The sequence below is a fragment of the Canis aureus genome, chromosome 29, assembly GCF_053574225.1.
Source record: "Canis aureus isolate CA01 chromosome 29, VMU_Caureus_v.1.0, whole genome shotgun sequence".
Taxonomy (NCBI): Eukaryota; Metazoa; Chordata; class Mammalia; order Carnivora; family Canidae; genus Canis; species Canis aureus.
This window is the reverse complement of record NC_135639.1, coordinates 40,962,388-40,984,537: the sequence shown is the minus strand read 5'-3', so window position 1 is coordinate 40,984,537 and position 22,150 is coordinate 40,962,388. Positions and strand designations below refer to the sequence as shown.

The 22,150-nt window shown below is 34.7% G+C and overlaps 1 protein-coding gene across 11 annotated transcripts in view; it reads left to right on the top strand.

Annotated features, from left to right (window-relative positions):
- The window catches only part of MAPK8 (mitogen-activated protein kinase 8), an 86,640-nt gene that overhangs the window by 53,201 nt on the left and 11,289 nt on the right, over positions 1–22,150 (top strand). For 9 of the 11 annotated variants that reach the window (XR_013368311.1, XM_077878634.1, XM_077878642.1 and 6 more), the window contains 7 exons: positions 2,194–2,252; positions 2,342–2,480; positions 15,308–15,473; positions 19,380–19,451; positions 20,811–20,993; positions 21,279–21,403; positions 21,922–21,985. Coding sequence is in view for 10 of the 11 variants with exons in the window: in XM_077878634.1 (XP_077734760.1) it covers positions 2,194–2,252; positions 2,342–2,480; positions 15,308–15,473; positions 19,380–19,451; positions 20,811–20,993; positions 21,279–21,403; positions 21,922–21,985 (808 nt within the window). In the remaining variant the exon portion in view is untranslated. Of the gene's footprint in view, positions 1–2,193; positions 2,253–2,341; positions 2,481–15,307; positions 15,474–16,023; positions 17,425–18,952; positions 19,025–19,379; positions 19,452–20,810; positions 20,994–21,278; positions 21,404–21,921; positions 21,986–22,150 lie in introns of those variants that run through there. The other 2 variants (XM_077878639.1, XM_077878643.1) reach the window with 2 other exon arrangements.

The window sequence follows — 22,150 nt, the reverse complement described above, 5'->3', positions numbered from 1 at the left end:
ATTTCCCATCCCTCCCCCCCTTGGCTCTAAGCAACCACTAATCTCTTGTCTTTATATGCTTTTCATCTTTAGCACTTACCTTCTGTAGGGTTTCTCAGATAAGAAGAGTTTTAAGTATTTCTCCAAGTCTCTAGATGTGGTGTTCATCTAGTTGGGAACCAGGAATTAGTCATTTAGAGCAACTAGATGCATTCTTATGATCACTTTCCTTATCTTAAATTTGTTTGACCTTTTCTGATCTGGATATTATTTTTCTCAGTTTATTCACTGAACACATATTTGAATACCTTCTATAAGCAAAGCTTTATGCTTTTTTTTTTTAAAGCTTTATGCTTTATTATGAATGACCTAGATTCTGCTCTCATGAAGTTTGTCTAGAAAAACTTTCCCATTCCTAAATATAATTGTCAACAAATGTTTTAAAAATGTGTGTCAAGTATCTCCCTATGGTGCCAGGGCTGAAAAAGGGAATTCTTTCTGACAGGATTCCTGGTGTTACTGGCGTGAGGCTTTTGTGAAAATGAGACTATGCAACAGTATGTTAAATGCATAGTAACAAATAAAATATCATGGGGATGAAGTAAAGATAATATTCAGCAACCTGTCAAGGCCTAGAGGTTATCAGACTCTACAAAAGACATCAATTTTGAAAGTTAACTGAATTCAGTAGGTAAATATGACAAGTACAAGGAAGAATATATTTTAAAATATTGAGAATTTTTAAAAATAACATTGTTTAAACTTATTTAGTATGGCTAAAATATCAAGTTTAATAGAGAGCTTAGCAGATGAAGTGGGTTGATGTTCTGTCCTTTGAAGGCTTTGAATGTATTGCAAGGGAGTTTTGGAATTTTTTTGCTGGCATTAAGTTTTTGAAGAGGTTGGTAATATGATCAAGTCTTTACCATATTTTAGACAGTAAAGTGGTAGCTAGATTTTCAGAAAACCATTGTTAGGGAACTTTAATGTTAGAAATAATTATAACATGAACAGTATAGATGAGATGTTAGAATCCTCTATCTAGTAGCACAGGGAATGAGAGGAAGTTGAAGTTCAACTGGCAGTAGAATAGAATAGTTTTTCTTTTCAACATTTATTTATGGTGCTAATACTGAAAAAGGAGTCAAAAATCACTGAGCTTTCTATTGTAAAAGGTAAGGCACTCTGGAAAAGTAAAGGGTTTGGGTAGGAATGATAATGAGTTCAATTTTATATTATTTGTGAGACTTTAATGTGAACTGGCAATATATATTTGAGACTTATAAACTAAGCAAGGACTTTTTAATGTATATTTGGAAATTATCCACATGGAGATGTTTAGAGGAAAAAAAAAACATGTATTGTCTAGGGAAAGGGTACAGGCAGAGAAAAGAAAAGGATTAAAGACAAAATGGTGGCAAAGAGGGCATGCCTCTGGATGAACCAATGAATAGACTGGAAATGTGGAAAATTGGGAAAGTTCAATATTATGAAAAACAGGATGTGGCACGGAGGGCTGGGATTATGTACAGGTATTAAGTTAGATAAGAGCTGGTGTAAGGTATTTAAAAATTGCTTACAAGTTATGTAGAGGATTGTATAATATAGGTCCTTGATGTTGAGTATTTATAAACGGAATGGATATGTGGAACTCTTCTCTTGATCGTTTTTTTAAGGCTTTTTAAAGCGCATTTTTAGGTTCACAGCAAAAATGAGGAAGACACAGAGATCTTCCATATACCCTCTGTCCCCATACATGCATAGCCTCCCTCATTATTAGTATCCCCCACTGACTGATACATTTACTATAATCAGTTGACACATCCTTATTGCTCAAAGGCCATAGTTTACATTAGGGTTCACTCTTGGTGTTGTACATTCTTTGGATTTGGACAAATGTGTAATGACATAATACCTTCCATTATAGTATCATTCAGAGTATTTACACACACACACACACACACACACACACACACACACACACACATGATCCTGTGTACTTTGGTTCCCTCCCTAATCCTAATCTCTGGCCGAATCCCTGGCCATAGGGTTTTAATATGTAAAATAAAAGGGATTACTTGGGTTTAAGAACATAAGATTTTAAAATTCTTATACTGATGGCAGAATTTTTTTAACCCATGTATTTGCAGTTCTTAAATGAAAGTATTAGCAGCAGCAGTGTCTAATTTTTCTTTCTCTTTGCTTTTGCCACAGATAATTGGCCTTTTGAATGTTTTCACACCACAGAAATCCCTAGAAGAATTTCAAGATGTGTAAGTGTGATAATTAAAATTTTATGTTCATACATTATTCTTATATTATTGCTGTACACTTTAGCTGTCATCTTTTTTCATCCATGAAGTTACATAGTCATGGAGCTCATGGACGCAAATCTTTGCCAAGTGATTCAGATGGAACTAGATCATGAAAGAATGTCCTACCTGCTCTATCAGATGCTGTGTGGAATCAAGCACCTTCACTCTGCTGGAATTATTCATCGGGTTAGTAGAAAAAAACTATCATCATATTCTTTTTTTAATGATTGAGATGAATTCACCTAACATAAAATTAACCATCTTTTAAAGGGTTCAATTCAATTGACATTTGTACATTCACAACATTGTACAACCACCACCGATATAAAATTTCAAAATATTTTCATTGCCCCCAAAAAACTTTATACACATTAAGCAGTCAGTCCCCATCTCTCTTTGTCCCCAGCCCCTGGCCATACCAGTCTGCTTTCCGTGTCTATGGATTTATCTCTTCTGGATATTTCATATAAATGGAATCCTATAAATGTACCCTTGTGTGTTTAGTTTTTTTAACTTAGCATTGTGTTGTCAATCGCGTTCAAGTTGCATGTATCAATAGTTCATTCCTAATTTTTAGTGTTTGCAAATAGTGCTGCTGTGAACAGTCATGTACAAGTATTTGTCTGAGTTTCTATTTTCAGTTCTTTTGGGTATCTTCCTAGGATTGGGTCCTATGGTAATCGTATATTTAACTTTTAGAAGAACTACCAAACTCTTAACAGTGGCCTATATCATTTTACATTCCTAGCAGCAATGTGTGAAGGTTCTAATTTTGTCACATCTTTGTTAATACTTTTATTTTAACGATCCTAGTGAGTACAAAGTGGTATCTCCGTGTGATTTGCATATCCCTAATGACTAAAGATCTTGAATGTTTTCATATGCTTGTTGGTCATTTGTATATCTTCTTGAGAGAAGTGTCCGTTCTAGCCCTTTGCCCATTGTTCTAATGGGGTTGTTTGTCTTTTCATTGTTGAGTTATAAGTTCTTTCTCTTGATACCAGTTACTAGACCCTTATCAGATAAGTGATTTGTAAATATTTTCTCCCACTTTATATATTTTCACTTTCTTGATATCTTTTGATGTACAAAAGTTTTTGATTTTCATGAAATCGAAGGATCAGAATTATGTGGAACTACTGTAAGAACAGAGGCATAGACCAATGGAATAGAACTAAGAGTCCAGAAATAAAATCACATTATCTATGGCCAACTGATTTTCAGCAAGGGTGCTAAAGATCATTCAAATGGGAAAAAATAAGTGTTTTAAAAAATGGGGCTGGGTTTCCACAATCAGAAGATTGAATTTGGACTCTTCCTTCACATCGTACATGAAAATTAACTCAAAATGGGTCAATGACCTAAACATAAGAGTTAAAACTATAAAACTCTTAAAATATAAGGGTAAATACAAGGATTTGTATTAATGATTTGACAAGGAATTCTTACAGGGGGTACCAAAAAGCGCAATCAACCAAAGAAAAATAGATAATACTGTAGCTTTGTAGTAAGTTTTGGAAAATGGGAGAATGTGAGCCCTCTAACTTTATTCTTCTTTTTAAATATTGTTTTGACTATTCAGGTCCCTGAGACTCCATGTGGATTTGAGTATCAGCTTTTCCATTTCTGCAGAAAGGCCATTGGAATTTTAATAAAGATCTCACTCATTGAATCTGTAGATTGCTTGGTTTTGTCTTCTTAACTATATTTAGTATTCCAATTCACAGACACCGGATGAATGTCTTTCCATTTGCTTAGGTTGTCTTAGCCTCCTTGGGCCAGCATAACAAAATAACACACTCAGCAGTTTAACCACAGCTGTGAAATTGCCCTCTGAGTTCTGCTTTTTCTGTATTCCCTAAATTTTTGTATGTTGTGATTTCATTTTCACTCATCTCAAAGTATCTTTTCATTTTCCTTGTGAATTGTTCTTTGCCCCATTGGTTGTTTGATAGTATGCTGTTTAATTTCCACAAATTTGTGGATTTTCCATTTTTCTTTTTTCTTTGTAGCTTCTTTGTAGATTTGTAGCTTCCTTCCATTGTGATCAGAGAAGATATATTGTATGATTTCTGTCTTTTAAAATTTATTGAGATTTGTTCTCTCACCTAACATGTCTATTTTGAAGAATATTCCATATGCACTTGAGAAAAATATGTATTCTCCTGTTTTTGGAGGGAGTATTCTGTATCTGTCTGTTACATCTAGTTGGTTTATAGTGTTGTCCACATTCCTTATTTCCTTACTGATGTTCTGTTTAGTTGCTTTGTCCATTAATGAAAGTGAGGTATAGATGTCTTTAACTATTATTGTATAATGGTTCTCCCTTTGGTTTTGTCTGTTTGTGCTTCTTGTATTTTGGGGCTTTGTTGTTTATAGTTGCTATATCTTCTTTTTTTTTTTTTTTTAAGATTTTATTTATTTACTAATTTGAGAGAGGGAGGGAGAAAATGAGCGGGGAAGAGGATCAGAGGGAGAAGTAGACTCTGCTGAATAGGGAGCCTGACGTGGGACTTGATCATGACATGAGCTGCCGGCATACACTTAGCTGACTGAACCACCCAGGTGCCCCAGTTGCTAGATCTTCTTGATGGATTGATCTTCTTATTAATATTTATTGTTCTCCTTTGCCCCAATTTTTTTTAAGTTTTAAGTAATCTCTACACACAGTGTGGGACTTGAACTCACGACCCGGGGATGAAGAGTCACAAGCTCTTCTCCCTGAGCCAGCCAGATGGTTCCCCTTGTAGCAGTTTTTGACCAATACTCTTATTTTGTCTAATATTAGGTTTTCTATCCCACCTCTCTTTTGGTTTCTATTGGCTTGAAATATCTTTTTCCGTTCTTTCAATTTGTCCCTTTGAATCTAAAGTGAGTTTTGTAGAGTTTCTAATAGGATCATGTTTGTTTTATCCCTTCTACTATTCTCTAGCTATCTACATTCAAAGCAGTTATTGATAAGGAAGAATTTACTTCTGCCATCACGCTATTTGTTTTCTGATATATCATATCTGTGTTCCTCAGTCCCTCCATTGCTTTTTTGAATGTGTTTAATTGCTTCTTGTGCAGTGTGCCATTTGATTCTTTCCACATTTCTTTTTCTGTATATTTTTCACCCATTTTCTTGAAGGTAACCATTGGGATTGCAATTAATCTCTTCGGTTTACAACAGAATCTATTTTGAATTATTACCACCTTATCTTCAATAGTACACAAAAACTCTATGACTCTATACAATCTATTCTTCCCCCATTATGTTATAGTTGTCACAAATTACATATTTATGCACTGTGTGCACAATAAGATAGATAATATAATTATTTAATACATTTGTCTTTTAAATTGTATTGAGAAAAAAAATAGAAATTAGGAGCCCAAAACACAGTAATACTGACCCTTGTGTTTACCCACGCAATTATTACCTTTACTAGTGTTATTTCTTCCTACAGCTTCAGTTTACTGTTTAGTGTCTTTTTATTTCTACCTGAAGGACTACTTTATAGGGCAGTTATAACCACCAATAAATTCCCATAGCTTTTATTTGTCTCAAAGTGTCTTAAATATCACCTTCACTTTTTTTTTTTTTTTTTCACCTTCACTTTTGAAGGGTAATTTGCTAGATGTAGAGTTTTTGTTTGGAATTTTTTTTTCTTTCAGCAGTTTAAATGTATCTTTATACTGCCTTTTGGCCTGTATGATTTCTTTTGAGATACCAATTGTTAATGTCATTAAGGATCTCTTATAAATGACAGGTTGCTTCTCTAGATTCTTAAGATTCTCTTTTTGTCTTTGGTTTTCAACAGTTTGATTATAATATGTCTCAGTGCAGATCTCTGCTTTTATCCTTGAAATTCATTGAGCAGCTTGAATGTGTCTTTCATTAAATTTGGAAGTTTACAGTCATTATTTTTTCTGCCCCTTTTCTTTTTCCCCTTATTTGGGACTTCCATTATGCATATGTTGTATACTTGGTGGTGTGCTGCGTCTTGTTTTCAACATTAATATTTTGTCACAAGCAGAATGGCAGAATTCATTTGCTTTGCAGTGTGTTTGAGAAATGCCCCCTGTCTAGCCCAAGACCAGAGTCCCACAGTGAGAATGCAGGCTGCTTTCTGCAAGACCCTCCCACCCAGCCAGGAAGATGAGAGACAAGGGCTAGTAAAAACACCACATAACTTTCCTGTTGTTTTAAGTTGCTTTTTTCTTGATTCTGTATTTACTTGGTTGTTGTGAACATTTGATTATTTTCCAGATTTCTGAAAAAGTTTATTCTGATCCATTTTGTTCTGCTTTTTGGTGTTTCTGTGAAGCTATCTACTCTTCTATTTTGCTAACATCACTGCCTTTAATCATATTTATAAATCACTGATTTATATGGAGTAGTATGAGCTTAGTTTTGCTCTGAAATGAAGTGGTATATAAAATATCCTATCATTACCAATTATATAAAATTGAATATTCAGGGGTGCCTGGGTGGCTCAGTAGGTTGGGCATCTGTCCTCCACTGGGGTCATGATCCCAAGGTCCTGGGATTGAGCCCCACATTGGGCTCCCTGCTCAGCAGGGAGCCTGCTTCTCCCTCACCCTCTGCATGCCACTCCCTCTGCTTGTGCTCACTCTCTCTCGTTCTGTCAAATAAGTAAATAAAATATTTTAAAAAATAAAATTGGGTGCTCATCAGAGTTAAGTTTCTCATATTCAGAAATAGTTTATATTTCTGTATTCTGTGTTTTAACTGTTTTAGTGACATATAATTCACATACCATACAGTTTATAAAGTGTATAATTATATTCAAAGGTTGTACAGTCGTCACCACCAAATATTTTTAGAACATTTTCACCCTTCTTAAAGAAATCCTGTACTTGTTAGCCTTCAATTCCTGTTATTCCCCCAGCCCTACACAACTACTAACCTACTTTCTATCTCCATATACTTGCCTGTTCTGAATATTTCATATAAGTGGAGCTATATGTATAATGTGATCTCTTGTGTCTATAATTTCTTTTCCCTAACATAATGTTCTCAAAGTTCATCTGTTTACCATGTATCAGTACTTTGTTTCTTTTTTTCTCTTCTTTTTTTTTTTTGCCAAATAATAGTTCACACTATGGTTGTATACTACATTTTGTTTATCCATTCATCACTTGAGGGACATTTAGGTTAACCATTAACCATTTTTTGGATATCATGAGCAATGATAAACATTAACGTGTGTGCAAGTTTTTGTGTGAACATGTGTTTTTGCCTTTTAGTTGTAATTCTAGCTTGTTCTTTGAAAAGTGTAGCATCTAATTTGAGAGAAATTTCTTGAAAAGTTTTCAATTCAGTGAAATTATATCTTTGAACTACCTTGTGTCAAATAACCTAACTCAAATTGAATATATAGATTTGTGTTCAAATTAACTATTTTAAGACAATTATGTCTGTGGGATATTTAGGCTTATTCTTAGTTCTATCATTCTAACTGAATTGCTTTGTATATTGCATATGCAGCTGCTATAATGTTATATCTAATGCCATCTTTAGGTAACATAAGAGAAATCATTTAACATGGGAGAGTATATTATCTTCCTCATCCCATATTCATATATTGTGTGAGGCAAATGAGTTAAACTTGTAGGTTTTGTTTTTGTTTTTTTCTTTTGCCCTGTGGACCAGGACAGTAATCTGCCACCATGGAAGTTAATTCTTCCATATAGAAAGTCCTCAGATTAATGGGTAAAACAGAAATCATAAACTACATGATGGAAGATAAGAAACAAAAGAAATAGCAAGAAACATAAAAGAGCAACGTTATAGAAGACCAATATAACAGAATGAGTAAAGGGATTAACCTCTTAATGAACAAAGGTCAGATTTTGACACACAGAGCCACTGACAACTACTATGTATTTCACTAATACAAACAATTGTAGCTAGCTTCCAAAGGATGAAAGCAAAAGTATTGGCAAAGATGTAGTGGGAAAACAAAACATGAGAACAAGAATAACTCTGTTTAATCAGATGAATGGAATATGGTGGGGCCAGGGAGAAAATATCTCAATAATTTTGTGAGGAAAAAGGGTGTAATCCACCTATTTGGATAGGTAACTGTCAAGAACTTTGTACATGCCGTGTATAAATTACAATACACAAAACTTAAACTGTGGAAAATAAAAGAATTCTACAAACACAATAGTAATGGGATATTTTAACATACTCCCTTAGTTGGCTAGATAAAGTTGTAAAAATACAGTAGAGTTATAGAAAACTTACATAATTAATTTGAGCTAAAAATTAGCTCAAATGATCTGTTTCCTGTGGAGAAGAATATGCCTTTATCTTAGGTCAGGCTCTCTGGGAAACAGTGGGGATATACATGTAAGAAGTTTGTTGGGGAGTCTTCTCAGGATCAACATCTTTAAGGGAGTAAAGGAAGTAAAACTGGACAGAGGGAGGAATTGAAATGGATGCGATCACTCCAGGGGATTCACCTGGTGACAACTGGATTTGTGCTTTGGGGAGCAGCATGACCTTGGAAAAGGTGGCTTTCTGTGGCTGAAGGCAATTCCTGGAGAGAGATTTGCTGAAAACTCAGCACCAACACTGCTAGCAGCTGGAAGGGATCCTGAACCAGGGACCCACTATAGGACCTCTGGTGCCACTTGTTCTCACTTCCTTCATCAAGTAAGTTCTGGAAACTCTTCCTCCAGGATTTTATTTGATGTTTACTCCTTGAGTAACAAGGAACTTAAAAGGAGTCTAATGGGATAAACTACAGCACCTACTCCTGTAGCTGGTCTTGAGGCCACAAATGATACTCATCTCTCTGCTCTACTACTAGTTAATTTCTAAACCCTTCACCCCAGCCTAATACCTCTGCTGGTGTAAAATCGTTTTATTGGTAAAATAACCTGAACTTCATCCCTTAGGGTTTCAGTACAAGTCAGGGTAGGGAATGGGGTTCCAGATAGTCACTCAGAGACCCAAGCTGAATGTGGTTCCACCATTTGCATAGTTGCGGGTCAAGAGAAGAGAAAACCTGGTGGTGTGTCCTGGCTCTTCTATGTTTTGGCCTGGAAGTGACACACGTCACTAATGCTCTGGAGCCTGTTGGCAGAACAGGTCTTAATGTTCTTCAAGTCCTATTATAACGGACAGGGAAAAGTAGAGAGGCAGACTTCAGAATGGTGGTGAACGTTAGTCTCTGCCACAGTCTACCCTTCTGGTTATCAAACATTTCTTTGCTCCCTTTGTTCCACACCTAGTACACTCACCCCCTGCTTAGGGTAGATAACCTAAAGTCCTAGTCTGTCAAGGCATTTATTTCCCAACTGATACATGGTAATCTCTATGTCAGATCCTGTAAACAGCCCTATTTGGGAAATTGAAAAGTTTAGTTATTGGTTATTTGTAATTTGAAATTCTCTTGAGCCAGGATAGCTGGATGGTGCAGTCAGTTAAATATCTGACTCTGGTTTCAGCTCAGGTCATGATCTCAGCATCATGAGATTAGTCCCTATGTTGTGCTTCATGCTGGGCATGGAGTCTGCTTAAGACTATACCCCACCCCACGCTTGCTTGCTTGCTCTTTCTTCCTTTCTCTCTCTCAAACAAATCTTTAAAATTATTGAGAAAGAAAGAAATTAATTCTGTTGGCAGATGCTGTGAGTGTAGCCTCCCTTGGGGATGGGGAATATTCCTTGTTTAGCCCCTGAATCTCATTTCTGCAAGGAATGGTCTGTTCACTGTTGTTAGTGGTTTTCTGTGAAGAATCTTTAATTCTACTATTTTTTATTCTACTATCCTTTTGAATATATTTGAAGTGGTTATTGGAAAATGTGTTCTTCTTGGGGGCTACTCAGCTTTCTCAGCTTCCTATCAAAGATTGGGGGGACCAACTGTCAATTTTAAGGCAGTCCTTCTCAACCTGGACACTGTTGATGTTTTGGATGAAGAATTCTTTGTTTTGAGGATCTGTTCTGTACATTGTAGAATGTTTAGCACATTCCTGGCCTCTACCCACTAGATGCCACCAGTATTCCCTAATTGTGACAACCAAAAATATCTCCAAATACTGCCAACTATCCCCTGGGGCCAAAATTGCCCCGAATTGAGAATCACTGTTTTTAGGCTAGAAAAGTCACAACTAATGGAGTTTCTTGGTAGTATAGCTCTCTCAGAAACTTTGGAGACTTCTTTTTAATTACAGTTCTTTTTCAGAGCACATTTGTTAGTCACTGGCTTTATATTCTTCGGCTTAATGTCTACTTTTAAACTCTCAGGCTTCTGTTGGCAAGTCTAAGGCATTTTCATCAACCAAAAGAATTTACATCTCTTTCCTTCAAGGGTTTTCAGAAGTATTATGTGGGAATGATGCATGAAAAAAATAATCCAAGGTATTGGTGGCTTAATCTGCATTTATTGCTTGCTCAGGCATCTACAGGTTGGTTGTGTGGCACTGCTCCAGATCATGGGGTCAGATTCAGAATATGTTCAGGTTCAGGTTTCAGCATCCAGGCTGAAGGAATGCCTCCCAGGGGCACATCCTTTTCTTTTGGCAAAAGAGAGGAGCAAGAGCCAAACTAAATCAAGCATATTTAAAACTTTTCAGATTTGTAGAACATCATATTCCCTCACATTTCATTGCCTAAACAAGTCATCTGTCAAGGTTCATTAATAAGATACAGGAGTACAGATGGTCCCCTACTTAAAGTTCAACTGAACTTTTCAACTTTACAACGGTGTGAGAAGTGATATACATTCATTAGAAACGATACTTTGATTTTGATCTTTTCCTGGGTTAGCAGTATGTGGTAAGACAACTCTCTTGTGATGGCTGGACAGCAGCACTGAGCTGCAGCTCCCCCTTAGCCATGCAGTCACAGAGGTAAACAACTGCTACACTTACAAGTATCCTATAGCCATACAGTCATTCTGATTTTCACTTTGAGTATGCTACTCAGTAAATTACATGAGATATCACAATACTTTATTATAAAATAGGCAAAATCAGATGATTTTTGCCCAATCATAAGCTCAGGTAGGTGTTCTGAGCTTAGGCTAGCCTAAGCAATGATGTTTGGTAGGTTAGATGTATGAAAGCATTTTCAACTTACGAGAGTTTATTGGGACATAACCCCATCATGAAGTCAAGGAAGATGGATACACTGGGTTGGAAGAGGGAGAGATTTACTGGACAATCTTGTCTTTTTTTTTTTTTTTTTTTAGGGCTTAAAGTAAAGTTTAGCTTTTCTAGAGAGACAGGTCCTGAAATTCTAGATTCTGGTTCTCTTTCATTTCTGTTTTTAAAGTGACCAATTCTTTCAAATGCATCCAGTAGCTACCAACACACACTACTTGAGTTTTGCTTTCCAATCTCTTGTAGAGCAGGGGTTAGCAAACTTTTTCTATAAAGGCTTAGTAATATTTTAGGCTTTAGAGGTGACAGAGTCTGTCTTATAGCTATTTAACTGCCACTATAACACAGAAGCAGCTTCATACAGTAGGTAATTGAATGGGCAGGACTAATAAAACTTTCTTTGTAAAAACAGGTCTTAATTTGTCAACCTTGAGCTTCAGATTCATTGTGCAAGTGCAGTGCCTTCCAAGTTATTGCTAGTGGCAGTATCATGAGATAAATGTATTGCTGTTGTATAACCTGGATCACCTTTCCAACCTCTGATATTCTCTGCTACCCACTGCTCAAACTGATAAGCTGTGATCCTGTGTTTAAAATTATAACACCTCACTTCTGGCACTAATTTCAGTGTTAGGATAGACTAATATAAAGGAAAAACATTTCTGTGTGTCTCCTTTACTCTTACATTATTATATCTGATACCAAATATGTGGTAGTTTTTCCCACACCAAACAAGTCTCAGATTATCTGGACACCAGCTGGGTATCTTGTAATTTAACTAAATCTTGATATTATCAGATCCAACAGGTTAAAGGGATCAGTCCTACAAGTGCTTGGCTGTTTAAATGCCAGTCACAAATTCAGGTTACCTGTGGTTCTGACTTCCTGGCTATAATTCAGAGGTCCCTCCCTCCTCAGGCTCAATTAATTTGCTATAGTGGCTCACAGAACTCAAGAGGTTTTACTTAACTGGGTTGACAGTTTATTACAAAAGACATAGCTCAGAAATAGCCAGATGGATAGATGTACTGGGCAAGGTATATGGGAAGAGTAACAGTTTCCATGCCCTTTCTGGATGTGCCATTCTCCCAGCAATTCCACATGTTCACAAATTCTCCTTACCAGTCCTTTTGTTTTTTTATGGAGACTTCATTACATGCCAGGTTTGATTAAATCATTGGCCTTTGATGATTGAACTCCACCTTTAGTCCTCTTCCCTCCCTGGAAGTTTGGGGTGGGAAATGCTGAAAGTCCCAACCCTCTAATTACTTTATTGTTTCCCCTGACAACCAGCTCCCATCCTCTGGAACTTTCCAAAGTCACCTCATTAACATAAACTTAGGTATGATTGAAAGGCACTTTTTTTTTTTTTTTTTTTTTTTTTAAGAAAAAGCATGAATGGAAGGGAGGGGAACAGAGGGAGAGAGAGAATCTTAAACATGCTGGGCATGGAGCCAGACACCTGGAGCTTAGTCTCATGACCCCTGAGATCATGACCTAAGCCAAAATCATGAGTCCATGCTCAACTGACTGAGCCATACAGATGCCCCCAAAATGCACTGCTTATGAAAAACAAAAGGCTCTCCTTTCTCCTTATTGCTCTTATCTCTTAGGTAATTCTAAGAATTTTAAGAACTCTGTGCCAGTAATTAGGCTAAAGACCAAATATGTATTTCTTATTATAAATCACAGTGTTACAACTAGGCTTTGCCAAGGTAACAGATAAACCCTGAATTCTTAGCTTAACACAACCAACGTTTATTTTCCATAATACATGTCCAGGACAGGTCATGGTGGGGTAAGGACTTTGTCTTACTCAGCAACCTCAGTAGTCTGACAGAGGGTCTACTATCTGGGATGATAACTAATCAACAAAGCAGGGGAAGAGACAACAGGTTGTTGTGCAGTGGCCCTTCTCTTCTTTGTTCCCACTCCCATCCTGTTGACTAGAACTAATCATGGTTAGGTCTTGCCTGTAAGGAGGCTGAAAAAATTGGGGGGCAAAGTTGGAATATTAGGTTACTTCTTCTACTTCTGCCATAAATTTATACAAATTCACTTATTCTTCTCATACATAGTTTGAAACAGTGTTACATCTAGAAAGGTATAGATTCATATACAAGGTTGAATTTCAGGTAATATTCTTTGAAGCATTTTTTTAACTTTTTTCTTGATAAAAAATATTTCTTAAATTGTATTTTGCTCTTAATCTTTCCAAAATAAAGTGTTTTAAGGTTGGAATCTTATTGCTAAGCTAGAATGCAGTAGTATAAAGAGCCATTAATCTTTAACCATCATAGTAAACACTGAAGTAGTATCAAAGCTTACAATATGTAATTCTTGAACTAGCTCTGTTACTTTGCTGGGATAATGTATTTTGTAAATAGTATACCATTATGTTTACAGAATAGCAATAATGAAAATTTTCATCTTCTATTTCACTAAGCCTGTTGATCTCTATTTTTAATTTGATAAACCCTTAGATTATATATCTTCTAAACCCATTCATGATCACCTATCAAAATAGGCTAAAGACAACATATGTGATTTTCTGGATATAGACATTACAAAAGTGTGAACACTGTCTTTCAGGCTGCTTTTTTTCTTGTGTATTAATCACTGGTATTTAACGTTATATACTGCTTGTCAGTACCAGTAATGGAATATTTTTGTGGTGTGGATATACTGTGCTTGCTTTCTTTGGTTTCTTGGTTCATAATAAGATTCATCAGGGCTAACAGGCAAAGTGTGTTGGACTTGAAGTCATGAGTGTTTATGCTGCTGCCTTCCTTTTAATTATCATAGCACATAATTCCTAAAGGGTAGGATTAGGTAGAAAATTCTCACAAGGACATCATTTAGTAGCATCAACAGCAAGTAATTTTATGGATTAGTGGCACCAAGACAATGGTATCCTACTTCCATGGGCAGACAAAAATTTTATGAACAAATTTGTGTGATTTAAAGTGGGAATCTAGTGATAGAAAAGACTGATAATCATTTCAGTCCTTTAGAACTAAAAATCTGCCAGTTTGAAAGATAAAGGACATTTGCTTGGATTGACATGGAATAGCCCATTATTGACTTGTAATATCTATATAAAGCTTGTTGTGAATTTAAAATGAGATTTTTAAATTTTATTTTAGAGAGAGAGTGTGAGCTTCTGTGCTAGCAGGGAGAGGGAGAATCTCAAGCACTTCTGGCTGAGTGTGGAGCCCAATGCAGGGCTTGATCCCAAGAAACTGAGATCATGACCTGGGTTGAAATCTAGAGTTGGACACTCAACCAACTGAGCCACTGGGGCATCCCTAGAATGAGACTTCTTAAAATTTGGTCATTTATAAAGGCTAACTTATGATTCTCTTTCTTTTACTATAATAACTTTGAAATACCTTTCCAATTGTTTTTATTGCACTTGATTGAAAATTTCTAGCTAATTGTAATTTCTAGAAACTGAAAGATAAATTTCTCTAATATGTATGTATTCATAAGTGAAAAATGCCATCAGGCTAAATTCTCAAAATTGCCTGTTACGGTGAATTTGGGCAGTGATATTGATTATAATCAGAGACATTATAACAGTTATCATGAATTGTTTTTCAAGTGATCTAATGGACACATGGGTGGCTCAGTCGGTTAAGCATTGACTCTTGATTTTGTCTCTGGTCATGATCTCAGGGTTGTGGGATGGAGCCTCATGTCGAGCTCTCCACAGAGCAGGGAGTCTGTTTCTAACCCTGTCTCCCTCTCCTGCCCTACCCCCTGCTCACTCATAACTCCCTCTATCTCAAATAAATAAAATCTTTTTTAAAAAATTATTCTGATTAGCTTGTGAACTATAAAATATTTGCATATACCATAGCAGTCATTTTTTGTTTTTATATTTTTAAGGACTTAAAGCCCAGTAATATAGTGGTAAAATCAGACTGCACTTTGAAGATTCTTGACTTTGGACTGGCCAGGACTGCAGGAACTAGTTTTATGATGACACCTTATGTAGTGACTCGCTACTACAGAGCACCTGAGGTCATCCTAGGGATGGGCTACAAAGAAAACGGTCAGCAAACACTATTTACTTGAAATACTGTTATTCGCTTTTGTTTATCAGATTGCTTATGTAAATATTTAAACTTAAGTGGATAGAGTTAAATGTATCACTGAAATGTTTATCACAAATTTGAAAGTAACTATAAATTTTGTCATAAATGTTTAGAAAAACTTGGGGCCCCTGTTTATTTAAATATAAGTACATAACCATCAATACTACAGCTAGACAAAGGATTTGTTGCTTTGGCTTCTGAAACAGAATATATGCCATTTGCTTGCCTGTAACTTGAAAATGAGTATTTCTAACAGGGGCTGAAGTATATGGTGGACTGACAGTTCTTTAGTAATAATCCTACTTTGCATAAGCGATATTTGAACATACTTCCAACCTTTTGAAACTAAAGTTATAGCACCTAGTGTAGACTTCAAGAGCTATAGTGAGGCCATTTTGCAAAGCTGATGGATGATTAAAGTGATCTTTTAGAAGCAGTGCTTCATCAAAGCCTTGTGTCCACCCTAAAGAAATGTCATTATTTATATGTGCGTATATTCAATTATAGATTTCAGCATTAGAATCAAGTTTGAAGGGACGCTTGGGTGGCTCAGCGGTTAAGCGTCTGCCTTCAGCCCAGGGCGTGATCCTGGAGTCCCAGTATCGAGTCCCACATCGGGCTCGCTGCATGGAGCCTGCTTCTCCCTCTGCCTATGTCTCTGCCTCTCTGTCTCGGTCTCTCATGAATAAATAAATAAATCTTTAAAAAAGCAAAAAAGAATCAAGGTTAAAGAAAATTAACAGGCATGTAGTTCATATACCTTTTAAAATGTTACATACAAATATGTGTATAAATACACATATGTGTAATTTAAGAAGTTTTGTTGAAACTCAGATTTTTAAGCTATAAATAAATCTATACTGGATGATTATGAGCTTAAACTATAACTTTTAAAATGTGGCAATTTCATCCAAAATACTCCCTAGGATAAGACCTAGGGTACCTAAGGTGTGTTTTTTTGTTTTTGTTTTTGTTTTTAAGCAAGGAATCTGGAACAGAAGTTCACTTTGAATCAAGAAACTGTATTAATTCAGTCTTTAAGATTAATTTTTATAAAAGATGACACTAAACTGAAGATTTTAGCTTAATTTCCTTTGCTTTTCTGAATTAATTAAAAACAAATACTTTGACATTTATGATTATTCTTTTCTTTAACATGCTGTTCTGTTTCCATACTGTCTAAAATTGTTTTATATGTTAGACTTCACAGATTTAAATTTCGTATTAGACTCTTTTCTTTTGAGAAATGAGATTTCCAGTAACCAGCATGAAAATTGCTTTTGCATTTGTTGTAAAGCTGTCAATTGTCACAGATACTGTGTCACCCAATGTCCTATAAATGTGATCTTGGAGATAGTTTCCTACCAGAAATTAGCACCAATAGAAACTATCATATAAAGAATTGACATGCTTTCCTGTCTTAGGAATTTTGCAGATCACTTTATTGCCCTTTTTTGGCCTTAGGAAACGAAATCAAATGTAATGCTTGATCATGATAACATTAGTAATAAGGTTAGAACAAGAACTTCCTTCTTTTAGTGACACCCCACCCCCACTAGTTCTAACAACTTTGTTTTGTCTTTTATTGCAAGCTACCATAAGGCTTTTTACAAACTGTGACATGATAACTATATTTAAACTGCCTAATAGATTAAGCAGTTAAACCGTTTAAAGCTAGTTTTGTTTGAATCAGGCATGTTCTATTTTGAGAAGTCTTCCCTAACCCAGGCAATATCTACTCTTGTGCTTGCAGCTTTTGAAATTTGTTTAAAAACATGTTTTTCTTAAGGCTACCTACATAAATTGTGTCCTGGATATTTAACTGAAGTTTACCATTCTTTAAAACCTATAGGGAAATTTTATTGTAGTAGTTTGTTTCCAAAAATAAAAACCCCAGAAAAAAGGGTTTTCTGAACTGATTTATGAGTATTAACTTTCCTCTAAAATTGTATTCTTGAAAGGTGAATCATGAAGATTCACATGAATTCTAATAAATTTTAGAGAAACTTTAACTCAACAGGATTTCCAAAATTTATTCCCACCTTTGTTCCTAAGATTCCATAAGGAGCTGGTAGTCTCTTTATGAGTATATTGGAAAGTACAGGCTTCTCATTTCACAAGTCCACCTATCTCTAACACTTATTTCTTTCCTCTTTCTTTTTTTGCCTGAAAAAGGACCTTGAAACTTCAAAAACAAATGCAAGTTTCTAAGGCTTTCTTTTTAAATTGCTCATTCTTCCCCTCTTCTATTAAACTGCAACCATCTACTCTCTTTTATTTTAATTGAAGGATATAGTAGGCATGCAATATTATATTAGTTTCAAGTGTACATTGTAGTGATTCAGTGTTTATACACATACACACATATATGTATATATATTTATATATAGTGAAGCAGTCATCACCATAATGAATCTAACTACCTCCTCTCCTTTTTTTTTTTTTTTTACCAAATTTTCAAACCAAAGACATAAAATATCAGGAAGTATTAGTGAAACAAGTGGAGATCCCCAAATTGCCCTTTTCTTTGTTTAGCTGATTCTTTTCAGCATCAATTGGATTTCCCATTAAAAGTTGATGGGAGTCAGGAAGTTAATAGAGAGACTCTTTGTAGATAATAAATCTGTGGGAACTTTCATATTATACCCAACTAAAACTAACTTCTTAAACCAAAGCAGTTTGGTTTTATGGGTTTAAAAAACTTTAGATGGAAAACATAAAATATGCTTCTTTTACTAAGGTTTTTTTTCATTGATTATTTGTTCATTCTCTATGCATTTGTTCCGTTTGGAATAGTAGGGTAAATGTAGTATGATGTCAAGAAAACAAATGACTTTCATTTCAGAATAAACATAGGACTTCTCAAATAAATTTACCCAGTTTGAAATCCAGTTTGAAAATTTCTGAAGAGCTTTTGATTAACTTTTTAACTGTAATTATTCATAGAAACGCATTCTTTCTGTTAAATATTTTAATATACTGGATTATTTCCGCTCATGCTTTTTCTTTTATTTGACTTAAAGAGAGAGTATAATGCACAGTTAAACCTCAAAATAGTATCAAGATTTTATTTAAATTTTGCCGCCTCATGTTCATTTTCAGCCTTATTTGCAAAGATGTGTTTGATTCTGTTTCATATTTTATAAACAAATTTATAGAGACAAATGTATAGGTTTTTCAGTTATGTGATTTCTGTGCATAGCTCTCACTTTAAAATTAGATATGTAGTTAAAAGGCTACACTTCACATTTGCTTTTGTGAATCAAAGCCTTTTGAAAAATATTTTGTGTTTTAAATTATTCCATTAGCTAAAATTAAAATCACTTTTTTCTTTTTGTGATGTTTTGCAGTTTTTATATAATGCAGTCATTTATGCTTCTTTGATTTTAATGACCTTTTGCTTTGCTTTTCCTTCTTTTGTGCTGCAAACATATAGTGGATTTATGGTCTGTGGGGTGCATTATGGGAGAAATGGTTTGCCACAAAATCCTCTTTCCAGGAAGGGACTGTATCCTTGTGCTGCTGCAGCAGTTAAATTAGTTAGGTGATGAACTTCCTTCTGTTATCTAATGAAAATAAATATGGCATATTCATATATATGGGTTTCTTTAAACAGATGTAAAGTTTGTGGCTGTTATAGTTCAAAAATTGTTGAGACAAGAAGCTGAAATATTTGTAGGCTGCATTTGGCAGTAGGACATACAGTCTCTGCTGGTAGTTAGAGCACATTCACCGTCACTCATTTTTATTTTATACTGCTTTCTATAATTTTAAAGTATACATGGTGTATGTGATTTTTTTTAATGTTTAAATTTTTTTTTAACCAAAATCTTTATGTTAATGTCATTGCATTTTGTTTTCAGTTGACATTTGGTCAGTTGGGTGCATCATGGGAGAAATGATCAAAGGTGGTGTTTTGTTCCCAGGTACAGATCGTATCCTTATCTTTGGCCTAAAATGTAGTTTCTAAAGGTCAAAATGTATGATAGCACTTTAACTTGGTCAGGTATAATGTATTTTGTCTCTCCCTAATAGTAAAATATTGTTAAACTACTCTTTCAAAATACCACCTGCTATTTGACATAGACTTTCCTTTCCCTCATTTATTAGTTTATATATAAGTTAATTCTTACAACTGCTAAGTGAATTACCCATAATTACTTGCTGGCTTTGAGTTGATTTATTTAACCTAAATCAAAAATCATGGCTTGCATTAAAATTTCTAATAATTATATACTCGAGTGAGCCTAGAAGTACTTAGGACTTAATACAAATTTTGGAATTGTCTGTTGCTTCTGTTCATCCTTTTGTTTTGTTCCCCCAACCACCTCCTCTTTTGTTACTGTTCTGTATGTTTTGCATCTTTTTGGTTGTTGTCTCATTTTTCAACATAACATACTGATTTTTTTCATCTGAGAATTTTAGCATAATAGTTTTATATGGTGGTGAGTAGATTTGGGTTCATTCTTTTTGTTCATCTGACTGATTTTAGTTTTATATTAATGGTGGGTGATCTGTTACTTGTTTATCAACTAGTAACACTGAGAATTGTAGGAGGGAGAATGGGAAAAGCTATACTCCCTGGGCTAAGAAAGACTGAATTAGCCTGCAGAGAGGACTTGGAGTATGAAGACTAGGATGAAAAAGACCAGGGAATCATAACCTTAACAACTTATCAAAACACAGACTCATTTCTTAAGTTTCAGAGTTTTAAAAATATTTTAATTAAACATAAGCTAAACAGAAAATGACAAAAGAAAATGGCACTTTTGTTAAAGCCATTATTTTTATTGTTACTGGTTATTTTCTGTTAGTACAGAAAACGAAAGGACAGATTATAAGAAGTATTTCTTAACCTCCCAGAAATGCATTCACATTTTCTAAGTTGAAAGAAAAGACAGATTTTATATTCTAGAAATGTGTACAGTTTAAATTTAGAGTCCCTGTGGGTAGTAATTGTCGTTATTCCTTGAGTCACTTATCCTTTGTATTTAGAATTTGTGGGTTTAAGCTTCTCTTTCTATGGTAAAATCAGTATTAGTAGACATACACACACACACACACACACACACACACACACACACACACACAAAATAAGGTTAACAAAGCTTATCTATTGATCCTTTCTATCTACAGTCATTGCCTTTTACAAGGTGGCTATAAGACAAAATTTATAACTGCCACATTCTTTCTTAGAATTTTTTAAATTGCCAATTTATTGTTATTTTAACATAGATATGGCTAATGTATTGAACATTAGTTACAGAGTATTTTTCTTAGCTACTTGATATTAGATATTGATCAGTGGAATAAAGTTATTGAACAGCTTGGAACACCATGCCCTGAATTCATGAAGAAACTACAGCCAACAGTAAGGACTTATGTTGAAAACAGACCTAAATATGCTGGATATAGCTTTGAGAAACTCTTCCCCGATGTACTTTTCCCAGCTGACTCAGAACACAACAAACTTAAAGGTACTTTTTATAAATATGTATTATTTATTCAGTTTTGGGATGTGTGTGTATGTATGTTCTTAAGGGATAAAACCCAGCGTTATCTCTGAGTGGTGGAACAAAGTGAAAGGTTTGAGTTAATTTTTTTTGTTATTTTATTTTTTAATCCTGTACATAACCTGATTTTATAGTAAAATCTTTTTTTTAAACATACATTTTCAATAAATGAAAGTTACAATAATGAAAGTTATAATAATTTAAAAACTTTTGTTAGATACATATACATTAACATCATTATTTTTACAGCCAGTCAGGCAAGGGATTTGTTATCCAAAATGTTGGTAATTGATGCATCTAAAAGGATCTCTGTAGATGAAGCTCTCCAGCACCCATATATCAATGTCTGGTATGATCCTTCTGAAGCAGAAGCTGTAAGTTCTTTTCTTAATGTTTGAAGACTATACTGAATTAAAGTTAGGTTTGGAGGAGACTAATTTTAAATAAAAATAACATATATTTTCTGTTTTTTGCATGACTAGTATCTTAAATTAATGATCATATCCAAGCACCCCACACACAAAGTTACATCCCACTATTTCTTTCCTTTTAGCCTTGGTATGTGATGCTAGGATGTTGAACACTTTGGGAAAACATTCTAACTAGTTACAAGACAAACTATTCTGTCCAGAGCATAGCACAGTTGTGTGATGTAAATAAAATAGGACAGTTTCAAAAACTAGAAGAAAAGAAAAAGATGGTTAAACATCTTTTTTCCTGTCGTGAAAGTGTCATCCAAAACTAGTCTCTCTACATAAGAAGGTTGTTTATGATTGATCAGTGTTTGTCTAATGATGTATTTTTGAGAATCTCTGTTTGGCTAATAATTCAGATAATTTATAAGGAATTTATATACTCTCAATAAACTGAATTGTTGCATTGTGTTTTTCAGCCACCACCAAAGATACCTGACAAGCAGTTAGATGAAAGGGAACATACAATAGAAGAGTGGAAAGGTAACATTCACCAGATTCTTAGAGATGAAGCCGGAAGAGCTTCTGGATCTTTATGTTGATTTATTCATGTTAAGGAAATTAAAGATACTTTTATTATTCATAACTGATATTTGGTAAAAAGATTATTAGTATTTTTACAGAAGTAGAAAGTAAGTTTTCTGTCCC